Consider the following 18659-nt stretch of genomic DNA (forward strand, 5'->3'; position numbering starts at 1 on the left):
CAGAAACTGGAGTTAATGTAGCAAATTAGTAACAGGGTTTGATCTAGTAGATACTTTGTTTCATTGGGAAAATTGTTTTTAGAATTTATTTTTATTTAGAACATTATGAAATGTAATGTGTGAATTCTGAGCACCTTAGCAAGGGTGGCACTTTATTAATAAATAACTTGAAATCATAATTGCTTCTCCCCATCCCCGCATTGGTTAGTGATTTAGCCTGAATATCAAATTTACTGTATTTGCATGTTAAAAAATATTTCTTCTAATTGCCAGCCCAGCAAAATTAAACTTTAATTAATGGAGATATCATATCTCATAGAACTGGAAGGGACCTTGAAAGGTCATTGAGTCCAGCCCCCTGCCTTCACTAGCAGAACCAAGTACTGATTTTTGCCCCAGATCCCCAAGTGGCCCCCTCAAGGATTGAACTCACAACCCTGGGTTTAGCAGGCCAATGCTCAAACCACTGAGCTATCCCTCCCCCCCGACATCTGAAAATCAGGGTGGGGACTCTTGAGAGACTGAAAGAACAGAGATCAGAATTTGACAGATAATAACTGATGCGTGAAGCAGAACAGAAGCCAGCTCATTCTCCCACAGCACTTCAGAGCCAGGGCAGCCTGTGTGTAAAAACCTCACTTTTTGTCAGAAAAGTCAGTAAGCAACAAACAGGAAGCAGATCCATTTTGATCCGCACTGTACATACTCACTTTCCAAAAGAAGTGAATGACAAAGGCATCCCCTCCACATGCTGTTTGGTAGGAATGTAGACAGAACCATGCAAATTAAATTACTGATGATAGTTACTCTGTCCTTTAAAAGAACTGTCTGTGTTCTCACTAATGGGATAAAATATTCCTGCAGACATTAAGGGCTGAATTCTGGTGTTTGTACTCGGATGTGTACTGAGGCAGGGGAATAAGAAGGGGACCAGGTGTAGCCCAGAACCCTTCAGGAATCACTGTGAGCAGTCCACTCTCATGATTACTGCTATTAAAAGTAATATTGTGTGCTAGTCCCATTACCACCTGAGGGACTCAAGCAAGAATGCTAAGCAGTTCCATGCCCATGCCCCTAAATGGACCAGCCCTGCCACCTGAAGAAGCATAGTTCTTCAGGGAACCTTGGCCTGCCTCTTGGTAGATGTGCTGCAGAAACTCATGGCTCCCTCTTGTTGCCTAGAACCTAGATTACTCATGCAGAGAGCATCACGATTTAGTCTTTAATATAGTAACACTTTTTTCTTACATTTATTATACATTAGAACAATCACTCCATTACAAACAGATACTTTGAATGACTTCTAGCAGTTGAAGTATAGGCACATTAGCTAGAACCACTGACATGACTCCTCAGTCTGCTTGAAACGGGATGACTTAATGCGCACTAAGGGAATTTTGAGCACGTGCCAGCAGGATCTAGAATTTACACCGCTCTGATGAGGACTAATGTACCATGTAGACAAGTCCACATTCTCTCTGGCACTTGGCCTGGGAATTTATCATAGAATATTTTGGCAGCTGTTATGAGTGTTAACTCTTGGGTTAAAGATCTGGCTTTATTTTCCCAAGTTTTCTTTCTTGCATTTTTAAGCTCTTATTACAATTTGCAGCATTGTGTATTGCTCCGGGGTGGGGAGTGGGGATGCGCCATGTGTGCAATTTGTTTAATTTCCTCTGGGCAGCTTTTCTTGGGCATGAAAAGGAGCTTTGGTTCTTCTTTGGGCTTTTTAACAACGCACTGCTACCCAGCATTTCTAACTGCATCTCCAGCATTAGAGATGGTATTAAGCATTGAATGTCAGTCTTGGAAGATTAAGGAAATACTACAGAGAGATAAACAAGTGTGCCCAAATGTCCCATTGTGTGCAATCCTGATTACCTGGTACCCGGTATACCCTGGCTTGGTGCACAGCAGATGATCAATTTCTCACTTCCTTGCTGAGTAAGGATACTCCCTTTCCTGTGGATAGCACTGAACTTGACCCATAATGTCCTGTGTCCGGGAGCATAGCTAGCCATTGAGAGGTGGCTTAGTCCCGGAGCTGGCCATGCGTGCCATGTTTTCCAGTGGTCTGCACAGATCTCATAATGAGACAAAAGGGACCCAATGCAGAGAATGTAGGCATTGCCATACTGATTACTAGACCAGTGGGCCAGCCAGACTAGTATCTGATGTCCAGCAGTGACTGTTGTCAGATGCTTCCAGAGGAAGGCTCTAGAATCACTATAATGGACAATTATAGAATGTCTGCATACATATCACCCATGTTACAATGATCAACACTCCCCCCACAACACACCTTTCACGATCCATGGTTCCTACACATGCCTAGCACAACATGTTGTGCAAGTCCTCCGGTGCACTAAATGGCCCAATAGAAACTATGACGGTGAAGCCAGACAATCACTGTGCTCTCAAATGAACTCACACAGGAAAATGATAAAAGATAAAAACACCACATCACCCATGGAGGAACACTTCACAAACAGTCACTCTATACTTGACCTCTCAGTCCTCATCCTCAAAGGAAACCTGCACAAACACTTTCAAAAGATGACCCAGGAGCTTAAATTCATAATGCTGCTAGACACTAAAAATCATGGACTGAACAGACACGCTGGATTTATGGCTTATTACAACAATCTATAATCCCCTCATCCCATCTTTTGTCCTATGACTGCAGAGGTGTTAATGGGCGACTATCTTGAATGGTCCCTTACAACAGATTGTTTAGTGTAAGCATATATTGTATCTTATATTTAACTGTGACACTCTCAGTACCTTACCCAGACCTGAAGAAGCACTCTGTGGCTCGAAAGCTTCAAGTTGTGTGGCTTGAAAGAAGTTGGTCCAATAAAAGATATTATTTCATCCACCTTGTCTATATTCCTTACAAATCAGAGTAAAAATGTGCTGAACACCCTGTGAAACTAAACCATTTATTTTCACTCAGCTGTAGGCTAGACTCCCAATTTGCTTGGTCTAAGCAGAAGACTACAGTGAATAATAAGGCCCACCTTCACAGTTGTTGTACTGACATGACTATGTTGATTAGGGGTGTGATTTTTTACTGATCTAGTTCAACCCCAGTTGATGCAATTACATTGACATGAAGATGCCTTATTCTGATATAGTTTATTCCTCTTCCTGTATGGGGGAAAAGCTGTATTGCTAGAAGCATTCTTATACTAGTATATCTGCATCCACACTCGGAGGGTTATGCAGCTTTAACTACACTGGGATAACTGAAGTAGTACAACTTTTGAGCATAGATAAGATCTAAGGCCAAGTGCACACTACAAAATTTTGTCAGCACAGCTATGCTAGTTAGGTATATAAACCCCTCCCTCCCCCCTCCTCCTGCCTCCTAGCCAACATAGCTATGCGGGCAACCCCCAGGGTAGATGCTGCTATGCCGACAGAAGAGTGCTGGTGTTGGGATAGCTAATGTCTTTTGGGGAGGTGGTGTTACTGTACTAGCAGGGCTATGTCACAAATAGCTGTGTAAGTGTAGCTGTATCGGCAGAGCCTGGATAGTGACTGTAGACTAGCCCTAAGACCACACTAGAATGAGCAGCTTGCAACAAAACTAAATGGAGAGAAAAAACCCTCCTAGAAATGCTCCTCCAGAATATGATGGAACTTCCCTGGAAAAATTCAATCAGCTGTGGGCTATGGCTTGTGTGTGGAATATATGACTGAAGCAATTTCTATCAGAAGTAGACCAGGGGAAGGATACATGAGATTCTATCACAACAGCAGCAACAAAGCTTCCATCAGGACCTGAATTCTCAAGACATCGGACGAAAGCAGGTGGCAATCAGCTGTCAGTGGGGTTACTAAGTATCTTTCCTACTTTGGTCCTCAAATGGCAAGTGTAGGTTTGTTTTTTGTTCTTTATTTTAACCACTGGGACAATGGCTCAGGGTTTTATCTGCTCAATAGATGTGAGGTGTTAAACATATTACAGCAGAACAGAAATAATGCTAGAGTGTGGGAGGGTGTAATTGTTGGCAAGGATCAGATAGGCATCTCTAACAATATCAATTTCCTGTGGTTACACCAGTGGCAGGGATGAATTCACCATCCCCTTCACAGCATCTTCTATGCCGGTTGTTTTGCCTCAGTTTCTACAGAATGTGTATTTTGCTGGTAGAGGCATTTGTCTGGGACTAGTATGGACCATTCTCCTTCTCCTCTCTTTCTCTTCATCCCGGGGCTCACTGTAAGTTTCCATTAGAGAGGAAGGAGTTGCCGCTGTCAGGAAATTGTGGCATTGGAAGCTTGTAAATGTGCAAGTGGTAGCAAAAGATTAACCACAGAAGTTAAACTTAGCACTGGGGGAAACAAAAGCTTCCGAATCCAAGGAGCCACATGCTGCTCAGAGCCACTGAAACCCAGGTCCTTAGTTCAGAAGCATAACAGCAGCTGCACAAGGCTACAAGCCAGTAATCAGTCTGTGACGTTCATTCCTGAATGTCGCTCAGTTCCTTTCTCTTGAAGTCAGTAGCTGAAGCCTCAATGTATTTGCTTTAAAATGAAATGTAAGAATCTAGCTGTTAGTTGCCAAATGGTTCCTCCAGAGACTCAAGTCTTGCCAAAGAGACCTAGTTCTTGGTAGTTCTGGTGGGAAGGCAATATGTCAAGGCATTTATAAAATGATAAATCCTTTGAGGTCTGTGAATAGATGATGAACTATAAGGAGTAATGAATGCTTTTGGAAACTTCATGTTGGACAGTAAGCAATTTGGAGATGGGCCTGTAATGTCCTGTATGTGCTTGTATACCAGCTCATTTAAGCTTTTATATGCTACATAATGCAATACTACTATTTAATTCTTGTAACACTCATGTAATGTATGGCACCATATTTTTATACTATAGCCATTCTAGAGATAGATAAACCAAACTACTCAAAAGTTAAAATGGAGCCCAGAATGTGAGTCAGTGGCAGAACCTGGAAACAGAAGCCAGGAGTCTTGTCTCCCAGGGCTATGCTCTAAGCATTTGACAGTTTTATAGCCCCCTGCTTTCCCTCCCCCTTTTTTTTTTTTTTTTTTTTTTTCTGGTTTCTGGACTTTCCCTGGATTGGTGGCCCTCACAATTTTGTGAATATAATTCACCATTGACACTTCCATACAAATCTGCAAGTCAGTAAGAAGTGGCCAAATGCAAGTAAAAATGACCCGGGTACTGCAAAGCCTCCAATTAAAAAATATAAAATAAAATAATCACTGCATGCAACAGTGAAGGAGAAGCTGGTTCTTGGCAGCTACTCTTGGTGCTTCAGACCAGTTTAATACTCCATAGGTTTCCTGTGAACACTTATAGTTTCACTGCACATCTATGCATTGCAGCAACTTTTTAGAGCCTATGATGCTGCATCTACGTTAGCAAGAGATGGATTTAGTGATGGGAAGATTCTTCACAGTTTGAGCAATTCCAGAGATAATACACAAATAGAGTAGCTGATATGTTGGCATGATGATAAAATACTTCAGCTGTTCTCCTGTGTAGGCTTTAATGGAGCCTCCCATGCAAAAACTAAGATGGGCCAAAAGCACTAGTGCAACCCCATGGCTGTGAAACAAGTTCTTCAGGCTTTTACAACTAGACTATCAAGTTGCCATAGACTGAGTGCATTACAGCATGTTGCTGTCTTGCAGGGAGCCCTGGCAGGAGTGGATAGTCTGGGAGTGGTCTGCCTTTGTCTGTTCTTCTCAGAGAACTGATGTGCGCAATAGCTCCTCTTCCACAAGATTACTCGAAATGGAACCCACCAGTGATCAGTATAGTCTCTCCACCTTTTCAGCATATCTGAGACCTCCTGGAGAGAGGCAGGGAAATGCCATGGGCTCTCATGCCACCAATACACTGATGACAAATAGCTTGAGGTTGTATTGGAACAAACACAAGATCAACATCTAAGTAATTAAATTCAAAAGGAGGAAAAACACCATAATGGTAGATCTAATGAGCTGAGGTACAAATAAAATACATTGTATGGCTGCCATAAAAATTAACTCCAAATATACTTAAAGGTTATGAAGTTCTAACTACACATCTAGGGTGGAATCCTGGCCCTGCTGAAGTCAATGGGAGTTTTGTCATTGACTTCAATGGAGACAGGATTTCACCCTTAGTGTTTAAAGCACAGGTATAATGCTGATTTGGGGAAAGTGTTTGTATATCACTTTCTTGGCTTAGCTGATGGAAGTTTTAGACTATTATTGAATAAGGAGAAATCATGAAGTCCTTTTCCAAAGGGCAAAGGGTCAGAACTGACAGATTTCCAGAATAAAACCTGCCCCATGAAGCTAGAGTAAAAACCAAAGAGAAACACAAAAAGGCATTATTTGCTTGTCAGTGGAGCTATTACTAGCTTCGTTTTTACATTACATCTTTGCTTTAAAATAATTCAATATTTTATTCAATAAACTTGGTTGATCTTCTGAGGTAGACTGGATAATTAAGCTCTCTAATCCATTGGTAAGCTTTAGAAAAAAATCCAGTTGACTTTGGACAATAAACCTCTGACTGCTAGAACCTGGGCCTGAACGACAGGGAGTGGATTACTCTACAATTGCCCTCTTCTGTGCATTCCCTCTACAAGCATCTGGCACCAGCCAGTCAGAAGACAGGATCCAGGGCTAGATGGACCATTTGTCTGATTCAGTATGGCCATTCTTATGTGCTTATGGATCAGCATCACAGACTGGGATAAGGACTAAAACAATCATATTTTCCTGAAAATTTTATTTATGTAACTTCTAATGTGCATTCCTTATAGATACTGAAGTGTGAGCCTCTGAATGTATGGAAATTCAGATATTAATGCATAACCTCTATCTAGCACTTTGTAGCTTCAGCTCTTATCTGACAACCAGAGAAATGTCACACAAAAGCCCTGGAAGGAACCTAAGAATTATTTTACACATGGTGAAACAGAGACAAAGATGTTAAATGACCTGCTGACGGTTACAGCAGGAGTCTGTTTAAGAGAGAGGCCAGAGGAACTACTGACTTTCAGATCTGTGCTCAAAACCATTTCTCCCTCTCTGATAAATGCCAACATTTCAGATACTGTCCTTGTCAGACCTTTTCATTCAGCTAAATTGGGCTGGAGATCTCTGATGCACTACCTTCCTTTAAGATATTTCAGTACTTGTTCCATCTGGATGGGATGGGATATAAAGTAATGTTATGGCAGGTGTCACCAAGTGACACTGTTACATTTAGTCTTCCAAGTTCTTTCTTAGTGTATGAACAAATGTTCAGTCTTGGAGAGACATGCTATGTGTTGTTATATTTGAACTTTGCGAGCAGCAGGAGAGTTTGCTCTCTGACTTGGTCTCTAATTAGCGGCAATTCTTAAAGTAGAGTTGCTCCCTGGGAACCAGGTATTGGTGTTGAGCTGAGATTCTTGAGAGAAGAAATTGCTTACATGCTTTTGACCATGTTTGTTCCAGGACTGATATATGCATGTAAATAAAGCAAATTATGCTTAGACCATTCCCAGACACCATGTCACTAATTTCTCCACCACTGCAAAACTGAACTGCAAGACCCTGGGGACATCTGTTCCTGCTCTGCAGGAGAGCAACAATAACATAAGAATAGGCTCTCTCGTAGTAAGTTAGCACACCCACCTTTGGTGAGAACCATTATATGTAGAGTCAGTAGGAAAAATAATTTTTGAAAAGTTACTTTGTTTAAGTTCTGTTGATTGTTTACATTCTGGGCAGAGGTTAAAGTTAGTTCTTATTTTTTCCAAACTGATTTGTTTAGCACTACTTACAGAAGGTTTGTTGTGCACTTCAGAATGGTGTCTGCTAATCAACTTACATAACTGTTCGCCTTTGTGATTTCAGTGCAAGGAATTCACTGTCCACTCTGGCTATGAGGTGCTTCTCCAGCGAATGTTGGATGGGAGAAAGATGGCAAAAGATGTGGAGGACTTGCTCAAACAGAGGTAAGAAGTGGTGGTGAAGGAGGTATGAAAAACTATTTATGAACTCATCTCACCTATTCCTGAACACTCTTGCAGGAGCTGTAGGAGGATTCTGCGGGTCACTTCAGAATTTGATTCAGAGAGTACAGTCATACATGTTTTTAACAGAGAAGTCTGTACAGAAATGATCTCAGAGCCAACGAGTTCTTAGCAGCAAAGTCAGACACCACGTTGGCATATGAATCATTTGAATGATGATCCCTCCCCCTCCCCCACACTCCGCATAGCTAATTTAAGACATATTTCCGAAAATGAAATGAATGAAAATAAACAATGTCGGAGTTACACCTTGTCATGCAGTTAAACAATGCTTGGAGGAGGAATCATAGACATGAGCAAGAGGAAAGACTAAGTCATCTACCCCTCTCTACCAATGCAGGATTTTTCCCCTTGCACTATACGTAGAGATAGACCTGAGTTTCGAAGTTAAGATCCAAATTTTCCCAAAGATTTTTTTGAGGGGGGTGCAATAGGAGGAGGTTTGGAAGGACTTTAGATCCCGAGTTCCATTCAGACCCATCTCTAATCAGTTCTGTGTTGTAAATACATACTTAACTGCACACGCCCAATTTATTGACTGAAGTGACAATCCTCTTTATTAACATCCAGAAGTGAAACATCACTGTTTTCCCTCGTTCACAGAAAGCCAGTGCTTCACACATATTATAATATGCTATTAGCCAGATTGGGTCAATTTCCTATAATTACTGAAATTTGATCTTTCTTTTGGTGTAACCAGGGGTACGTATGGTAGCTCTGCGTAGACCTTTCCCAGGCATTCTAGGATTGACCATATTAATTCTCCCATTTTTTCTTGTTCCTAGACCCTCTTTGAACATACTGTATGCATGTGTGTCCATCTGCAGCCTGTTTCTCACAGGTTGTCCCACAGCAACATGTGGTGGTTGCCATTAGTTTCTTGGTTAGAAAATACATAGAAACCGAGGCCACTCTTCTGTCTCATTTTTGTCCTTCATTTTTAGCTGAGACTTAGAAAAGTTCTATTCAGTATTTAGTTCCAGTTTTAATTGGCTGTGTTTAAACAACTTTAAGCCACCATGTACGCTGTATCGTGCTACCCCAAGGCTATTAACTCATTGAAATGTAAATAGTCTCCCACAAACATTTAAGTGGTTTGGGTTGATTTCCTTGAACGCTAATGGAAACGTCTTTTACTGTGTCACACAATCCCGCAGCAGTCTCATAACGACATTAGATGAACTGTACCCATTTGAAGAGACTTTGTTGTGGCTCCTTAAACTCCTAGAGATCAAACCCTTTCTTGCATGTGTCCGTAGTCGCTAGGAATTATAGTATGTGACTGAGATTATGGAGGGGTGGAGGTGGGGGGTTTCCATCATTTGCAGGATAAGCCTAACCATGGCGTGCAGGATGTGCAAAAAGGACTTTCCACAAAGCAGGAGAAAGATTCATCTCAAAGCCATTCTGAAACAAATAGCTGGAGAAATCTCTCAGAATTGTTTTTTCCATGAATTCTCACCCTCCTCCAACCTACTCCTCTGATCCGTAGTCCTGTACGTGTATGTGCACACGTGCGGCGCCTGTCAGAATCTCTTTACTTTTGGCTAGAAATGCATTGAAGCTGCCTCTTCCAAGAGTGATGCAAGTGCATGTTCGTGAGAAGGACAGAAGAGGGAGAAAGATGGGACAAACCAAACCTTTACTCTTGGAAGCCACATGAGTCTCAGTCAGTGATTTTATCACAGCAGGTGCTGAAAGGGCCTTGTTGACACCAACAATGGGTGCAGTTTTGACACCTATCTCAAAAGCAAACAAATTCTGTCCACAGCTATCCTGTTCTATGCACAAGGATGGGGTAAGATTACGGGGAGGATTAGGACAATGGTTCTTTAGGACAAACAGCAAATTTTACATAAATGCTATGCATGTAAGATTGTTAGGTCCTTCCATGTCTGTTTGTTTCAGTCTGGTTATGTTTTCAGGCGCTCTTCACAAAGTCTTAGAAACCTACTTTTAATTTTAAATGAGAACTACGGTTCTCCTTTATGGGGCCCAAACATTGATTCTATTAACAACTCCTGTAAGTCCCCTCCAGCTTATCAGCAGCCTTGGTCAACCTACACATAGATCCAGTACTGTCAAATACGGAAATTCAAAAGTCATAAGTCATTCCCGCACTCCGGCCCCCAAAACCATGCGGTTTCAAGAAAATGCATTTTGCCCTCTGATTTTAGGACCTTTAAAGGTTCACATTCTGTGCAACTTTCATTAAAAAAAAAAAACATAAGCTGAGAGTCTCATGCAAATCACCCGACTGCAGGACCTGGGGCTTCCGGAAAAACAGCAGTATCATGAGAGCTGGCAACACCCTTTGATCACCATAGCACCACCTGAGTTTAAAAGATTCCAAATCTCCAATTCAAAACAAACAAACAAAGAGCCCTGTCACAAACCCCTCCATTTACCATGCAGTTTTTGTTCATGGATGATTATCCACATTTTCATGCCTATAATCACAGAAGAATCAGAATGTATTAACAGAACAAACATTAATCACTCTTTTCCCATGTGCAGGGAGGAGAACTATAAACTGTCTAATTGGCTGCTCCTTGCTGTACAACTATTATTATTCAAACACAGTCCTCTTCTTCAGAACACACATGTATTGCATACAAATCATAAGCCAACTGGCTTCTAAGGACATTATTAGAGAGAAGAGAAGGAGAATCTTGTCACCTTGTAAAAAAATTATCTGCTCTTTGAGCTGCACATATACAAGGGGACACAATAAGCTAATGTATGACAAGATCCCACTTCAAACAGTAAAGGCTCAGAGCTCTTAGATGTCTGTTTTCAGTACTTCCTTAGCAACTCCAGTTTTCACTTTAAATGCTTTTGGTAGTCCAGGCATCACCCTCTTTTGAACACTGACATGGCATTGCTGGCAAGGGCCTCTAGTCGTTGCATAAGCACTAGTGGTTTTGCAATGCACTGTGCTGTGGTTTTTGCTTTGCAAAAGTTTAAAACACAAGGTGTGTGTGTAATATACACATTTGCTTGAACCAATTTCCTGTATGTGGAATTAAGGCAGCAATTACAAATTAAAGTTTAGATATTTTCTGTATTTAAAAAAGAGAGATGGCCAGGTTAAAAATCATATCTTAAAAAATATGAAAGTGGCTCCAATCCTCATTTGGGGCCACGAAACACACAGTGCATCCAGGGTGCATGTACAGAAAGATGGCTTTAATCCACCTTTGCACTCCCCTGATCCTATGCAGGTCTGGCCCCCAGGGGCCATTGCAGCAGGTGAAGAATTACTGGGGAGCCCTGGCTACAACCCTTCTCCCCAGCCATGCCCCTCCCCCAGATGCAAGGATGGGCCAGTGGTATGGAGCCACTATGCAAGTTCTATGTTCTGAGGATTCGCCTACACTTGGGTGATCATCCCAGGGCTGGGTACATTGGCTGTGGGGCTGCTTTGTGCTGCTCTAGTGGAGCAAAAGGCCCAAACACAGGTGAGGATTGGAGCTGAAGTTCTTATCTAGGGCAATGACAGCATCTCTTATTTTTAAGAGAGAAATAAAAAATGAATTTACTTTTCACTCTTTACTCTGCATTTCCTCTCACTTTATCCAATTAAAGTAGACTAGTCAGTTTTACTTTGAAGGAATCTCTTACAAATCTACTGTGTTAAACATAGGTAGTAAAGTGCTGTTGGGGCCATACTTGATATTTAGTTCCCTTTAGTCCCAGAGGATCCCAAAACCACTTGCACATAAGCGGCTGCGTGTGCCCATCGATCACCACTTTGAAAGGGCATTCACCTCTGGGGTGGACTGCAGCAATAAACGGGCAGACCATAGAGGGCGATGGTAAAGATGTGAAACGTTAGCAGAATAATTTATTCAAAATCTGAAATCGAGTACAGCAGGTTGTAAAGTAAGGCCTATCGCAGCAAGTATATACAGAGAAGTGTTTGAAAGGCAACTAGGTATCTTTAAAGACAGAATCAATCAAATAATCTCCTTGTGGCAGGGACTTGTCTGAATCCATATGGAGAACACCTGGTGCCGGATAAACAACAAAGGTCAGAGTGACAAATCAGGGAAATGGGGCTAACATTAATTTAAATGGGGCCTGTTAGGCCAAATAGCCATACACTTGTCTGGGAATTCCTTTTGGATAAAGGGGATAACTTTCAAAAGTGCCCAATTGACTTAAGAGCCTCAGTCCCATTTCCAAAAGCAACTTGGGTTTCTAAGTGTTTAAAAAAACAACAAGGAGTCCGGTGGCCCCTTAAAGACTAACAGATTTATTTGGGCACAAGCTTTTGTGGGTAAAAAATCCACTTCCTCAGATGCATTTTTTAAATGAAAGTTGCACAGAATGTGAACCTTTAAAGGTCCTAAAATCAGAGGGCAAAAAGCATTTTTTAAAAAACCTCGTGGTTTTGGGGGCCGGGGTGAGGGAATGACATGACTTTTTAATTCCCCTGTTTGACAGTACTGGATCTATGCGTAGGTTGACCAAGGCTGCTGATAAGCTGGAGGGGACTTACAGGAGTTGTTAATAGAATCAATGTTTGGGTCCCATAAAGGAGAACCACAGTTCTCATTTAAAACAAAAAGTAGGTTTCTAAGCCTTGGTGAAGAGCGCCTGAAAACATAACCAGACTGAAAGGAACAGGGATGGAAGGACCTAACAATCTTACATGCATAGCATTTATGGTAAAATGAGTGAGTTAAATTTGCTGTTTGTCCTAAAGAACCATTGTTCTAATCCTCCCCGTAATCTTACCTCATCCTTGTGCATAGAACAGGTTAGCTGTGGACAGAATTTGTTTGCATTTGATATAGGTGGCAAAACTGCAGCCATTGTTGGTGTCAACAAGGCCCTTTCAGCAGCTGCTGTGATAAAATCACTGATTACGACTCATGCCCAAATAAATCTGTTAGTCTTTAAAGTGCCATCAGCCTCCTTGTTGTTTTTGAGGATACAGACTAACACGGCTACCCCCCGATATGAAGAGTTTAAGTCACTTTTGAAAATGGGACTTATGTGCAAAAAGGCACCTGTTTACACCCAGCATACGCCACTCAGTTATAGTCCAACTTTTCCACCCAACTGTGAGCCAAGCAAAAATAGAAGAGCCAATTTAATACAAAAATGTATTCTCTTTAAGCAGATAAGAGTTTCTTCCAAGTCAGGGGAGAACCTCAGTGGGTGTCTTTTTAGATGAGCTCTTGATAGCAGTGGCACTGGGGAGAGAGAATAAAGACAGCTACAAACCAATTGTTTGCATCTCAGAGTCGGCTACAAATGCATTATTGCAAACATGGGCCCAACCTCAACAGAAGAAAATAACTAAGGAATTTTGTTAACAGGGCACAAGCAGAAGAGAGATATGGGAAAGAGCTGGTTCAAATTGCCCGAAAAGCAGGAGGACAAACCGAAATCAAGTAAGTCTTTTTCGAGTTTGTTGCATTAAAGTACCTCCTGTTAGAGACATGGCTTCACTGAAGAAAAGGTCAGGAATGTGCATTTCACACTGAACTAAGATTACATTTCAGTTGGCTTGGGAAGCCTTATTATCCAGTAAAGCTCAGTTCACCTCATGAAGCATTCTTTCTCCATTTGGCCCCTCTCGGCAGCTTGGTAATAAAATGGCAGTTGTTGCTGGGCGTTTCTTGAACAAGTTTTTATTTCAGTATTACTGAGCTCTGCAACTGCTCTGTGAAGGAATGAAAAGGAAAAGAGATTTGGACTTGGGAAGATCTAGAAATCTTGGTAAAGCTTATTCTACAGCCACTTGAAAGGCTTTCACTCTTCAGCTCTATTAACTAATGTACTGCAGCATGTTCAAAACAACACATGGTGCTTCTCCATGCCCTCTACTGTTAGCTGACAGTATGTATAAAGTGTGGGGAAAGAGGAGAGGTATGTGTTGGCAGGGAATTCTACTTCATAAACAGCACTGCAAGACCGCTGCTATTTCTGATTGACGCGGCAGTAATGAGACATCCTGTCATTACAGTCATAAGTAATAAGTAGTAGTAATGGTGTATTAAGGTGGAAGAGGATGAAGATTTGGGGTCACAGTAGTTAGGGCTGAAAGAGTGGACTCCAATCTACACAAACCTGCACTAAAGATCCCCAGGGTCACTCACCCCCTCCAGCCCAGATCTGATTTCTTAATTGCATCCTACTGGTTTTGTCAATTTATCACTCACTTCCCCCAACGTGCATATGAATTTCTGTTAGTTTTTAATGGAAAATCTGACCTCAAACCCGTGGATTATTTCCTGGGCACCATCATAGCATGCAAGTACCAATCAATCACCTGTATCACTGGCCCTCATATGCTGTGACATATCCCAGATTAAAGGGCCTATGGGGAAATGCTGAATTTGACTCTGGCTATTAATTTGAACTCTTAGATAAGCCTAGTGAAAAGCAGCGTAGAGATTTGAGGCTCACACTAAGGGACATCTCAGGCATTATTTTTCTTCGCATGTTCTCCCTTTCCTTTGCTGTGGGTCTCTAAGAAAATCCAGTAAGTTAAAAGGAAGAATTCTTTCGGCTGGGGAAATCAGTTTCTTGCAATTCTTGCAATTTCCGTTGAAGATGGTTTTAAACATTCTGATGGTCCATTTCATAGAGTGAAAAAAAAAAAAAAGACTAATGGTTTCAGAATTAAGAGAGTGGATTAATGATGGACTGTTTTGTCTCCAGTAAATCTGTATGCCTTTTAAAAGTCCAGGACTTGCAAGAAAATTTCTTCAAAATTTCCTTCCTGGCAAAGTAGGGCCGCCAGAGATCGTGCCTACAGAAATGAAGGGCTTTCGCTGCTGTCCTACAACTTCAATAGGCAACCTATGGAAATTGTGTCCTCAGTAACTATAATAATTTGATCTAAAGATGGGCCTAGGTTTCAGCATTGGGATATGAATCTGAATTTCCCTAAAGTTTGGGGATGTTCAGATCCAGGGCTTGGGTTCAGGCCCATCTCTACTTTATACCGGTATTTATAATACTTTGTCATGGACACAGAGGTGAATACACTGGCACAGTGTGTTGTAAGTGTTGCAAAGCTCATTTAGAGAGGAATGTTTCTATAAAACCATGGCCAGCCTAGTGGTAGCGATCCTCTTCGCTGTGATGCATATTGTCCCAGATGTCTCACTGTAGTGGTATATTGGGGTTGAGAAGGAGAGAAAGTACCTTTCGTCACTCAGCATCCTCTCTGATTGTTTAAAGAGCTACACAGATGGACTGAGAAGGGACTCTTGTCTAGAATACGGGGATATAAACCAGACAAAACTGAGATCTAAGCATGGCACATAATGGCGTGACTAATGAAAATATAATACGTAGTTTTTATAGCCTATATTTTGACACCATGTCATGCTTTTGTTTGCTTGCCTGGATATATGCTGCAGACAGTAACTCTGAAGAAGCAATTCAGTCAGAGAGACTCAGAGAGGGAACAAACATACTAGTGATAGTCAAGTATCAGAGGGGTAGCTGTGTTAGTCTGGATCTGTAAAAAGCGACAAAGAGTCCTGTGGCATCTTATAGACTAACAGACATATTGGAGCATAAGCTTATGGTGCCACAGGACTCTTTGTCGCTTTTTAGTGATAGTCAAAAAGTTTCTAAAAGAATTGCACCACAACTAACCTCACATTCCACATTCTAACTGCCTAGCCATTAAATTAAACGAAACTTGTACATCTATGTGAAATAGTGAATAGTTTGTCACTCCCAATAGTATTCCAAAATTTAGACTGAACTAGGAATAAAATGTCTCGGCGTGTTCAAATGCAGCTTTGGAAGCTGCATCTGGGCAGCAGTAAATCTGAAATGTAACCTAAGGATTTTGCTAAGCATTTGAATTTGTGACTCATATTCAACAATTAGCAGGAAAAACAGCTTCAGTTTTTCTTGCAGAACACTTTAGTGAACTTCCTGTGTCATGCCATATATAGAATCATAAAAGCTAGAGGTGGAAAGAAAAAAAACCACCTCAGGTCACTCAGTCTATCTTCTTGCCAGTAAAAGATTGTGCCCTAGTCTTTTGTCCAGTCCAGTTTTAAATGTCTCTAGGGAAGGGGCTTTCCATCACTTCTCTTGGGAGATTATTTCATATTCTAGTAGAGTTCAATGTCAGGAAGCTTTTCCAGATATTCAGCCTAAAAACGTTCCTTCTCTTAATTTCATCCCATTACTCCTAGTTTTTTAGCTTGATACAAGGGAGGAAAATTTACCCCCGTAAATACCCAATCCCAGAGAACATCCAGAAGGCTCCAGAGAGAAACAATGGCAAGGCCAAGATGTTAATCTGATGGATCATTACCAACAACTGCTGACTGAAGTGACTGATGAACTGGTTGAAAAATATCCCCATGGCTCCCGCAAGTCAGTGATTCTCTGAAGAACTTACATGAAATGAAGCAGGAAGGCAAAAGGGGCTGGAGTGCTTAAGGCATAAAATCTACACAGCCCCAGTCTAGGAACAGCTGGCCTACTGACAAAGAACCACTGGCAGACCTACACTGCAGACAGAAACGTAGCCAACAGAACCTTCCTCGCAGACACAGTTATATCTGCCAAATCACAGATAGCAGAACTGTGACATGCAGCAAACAGCCTAATAGAGCCCCAAATACCCATGCCAATATGAACAGTTCTGCCCAACTTCACAGTCAATCATTGCCACTGGGCACTTTACAGCTCCTGCCCCCAAGGGAGCTTAGAAACAGGGATCTTCTCTAACATCCAGTCTACCTGGAGAAGTGGCCTTGGAACTAGAGAAGAGCTGCAAGAAGAAACTAGCTGCAGTACAGGAAAGCCTGATCAGGTCTTCACCTCAGCCCAGCTGGGATGGGAAAGGAATGAGGCTAGGAGACTAAGCAGCACCAGTGAACACTGGCAAGAGGGAGCAGCCACCAGGGTTCACCTTTGTGAGCTTGCTGCCTCTCCTTTACAGCAGATATCTTGGGTTGATAGGAGTACAGCCTGCAGCTAACCATTGTGTGCCATGGAGAGGGGAGAGCAGAGGGCTGGCAACTTGCCGGCTGACAAGTTCGGGCTTGAGGGAGGACCAAGCAGCCAAGATATGGATCCTTAGAACCAAAGATTCATGCAGAGACTGGACCCCAGAGGAAGAGACTCAAGGCTAGTTCTTAAGTTCTCTTTCAAGCCTCCAATTAAGTTTTGGATGAAGTTACTTGTATTTTATCCAAACCAACCTGCCTGTGCATCATATACCTAGGACAGTCTGCTGCGATAATTCCCTGGTAAAATCCAACACAACAAAGGCCTGGCCTCCAGTGATAATGGAGACGTTCTTGCCTTCTAATACCACATTCAATAATTTTTTCCTGAGTTTAGCAGCAGTATTCGCTCAGGAGGCTGCATCACAAGTAACAACTAATGATTTCTTAGGTACTCAATATAGTAACTGTTTCAGGTTCACCACAAACAAATTACTTGGCCAATGAGAAGGCTTGAGTGGGGATTCTAAGGTTGTACAATCAGGAAAGCAGCCGTGTTTAGGGAAATGGTAGGAAGAGGAATTTTGACAAGAACTTAGTTGAGTTATTACTAATAACTCAATGGCACCATTTGTACAACAGAAAAGTTACCATAACCAAGGCCAGAAAGTTTTCAAAATGTAATTTTAGTTCAAAAATATTATTTATAAATGAACCCAAAGAAGAACGCAGTCTGAACGCAGGCATAGGAGTCAGGAACTGCCAACTTCTAATCCTTTCCCACACAAGTTCTAATCTAATTCACACACAAAAACATCATTAACATGGAGTTAAAGTTGCAGGTACTCAGCAGCGCTCTATGCTCCACCTGCCCTTCCAGAATGGAACAGTTTGAAAAGCTGGGAACACAGAGATACGTTGATGCTCCCTGCACAACCTCACCTCTGTCCCCGAGGAGGTGGCAATAGAAGCCAGGAATACAACAGTACCTCACCCCTCCCTAGCAAACCTACCATTTTCTCTGTGGTGCCCACAACTTTAAATCAGTACTTGGCCTGCTGGCCCCTCCCTGCTGCTCAGAGGGGTGCAGCGCAGATGGGAAAGCCCTTTGAAGATTAAAAGCACCGTGCATGTGTTAAGTATTATATTGACAACTGTCAGATCATTTTTACCAACTTTTTAAAGCTATTATATTTTAAGTAGTAGAAATAATTAAACAAAATGATAAAAATTGTACAAAGGTACAAAACCTCTGAAAGAACATAAACCATAATAATGTAGGTCTGTTATCAACAGAAAAGAAGAATTTGCTTGCAGATCATTCCCTTTTTTAAACACTCCCTACTATTATTCAACTAGATTATTGTCCTTTTCTTCCAGTGGCCTAGCAACCTGCATACCTAATCTCTGTCTGTTTTCCCTTCCCAATTATTTCTACTTATGTAACTACCAGCCACTTGCTGCTCCATGACTCCAAGGGAAGGTGTGGCCATCTATTCAAATACAACCAAAACCCTGTAGCTTTTCCCGCTGCTTTGTGTGTACCCAAATACGTTATAATGGCAGTTATCACCAAGTGGTGCTGTCTTCCACGTTTCTTGTCTTAGTGTGAGAGCAGATGTTCAGTCTTAAGAAGACATGCTGTGCATTGTTAGTTTTGATAA

General features: G+C 41.7%; 2 protein-coding genes across 3 annotated transcripts in view; one reads left to right on the forward strand and one right to left on the reverse strand.

Annotated features, from left to right (window-relative positions):
- Positions 1 to 18659, reverse strand: part of SCAPER (S-phase cyclin A associated protein in the ER) — a 524758-nt gene that overhangs the window by 454200 nt on the left and 51899 nt on the right. The gene's annotated exons all lie outside the window — the stretch shown is intronic.
- The window catches only part of PSTPIP1 (proline-serine-threonine phosphatase interacting protein 1), a 91434-nt gene that overhangs the window by 28747 nt on the left and 44028 nt on the right, over positions 1 to 18659 (forward strand). The window contains exons 2-3 of one of the 2 annotated variants that reach the window (XM_005290595.5): positions 7875 to 7975; positions 13384 to 13458. In XM_005290595.5, the coding sequence (XP_005290652.2) occupies positions 7875 to 7975; positions 13384 to 13458 (176 nt within the window). The remainder of the gene's footprint in view (positions 1 to 7874; positions 7976 to 13383; positions 13459 to 18659) is intronic. The other variant, XM_042842390.2, reaches the window with a different exon arrangement.

This window comes from Chrysemys picta, chromosome 10, assembly GCF_011386835.1.
Source record: "Chrysemys picta bellii isolate R12L10 chromosome 10, ASM1138683v2, whole genome shotgun sequence".
In the NCBI taxonomy this organism is placed as follows: Eukaryota; Metazoa; Chordata; order Testudines; family Emydidae; genus Chrysemys; species Chrysemys picta.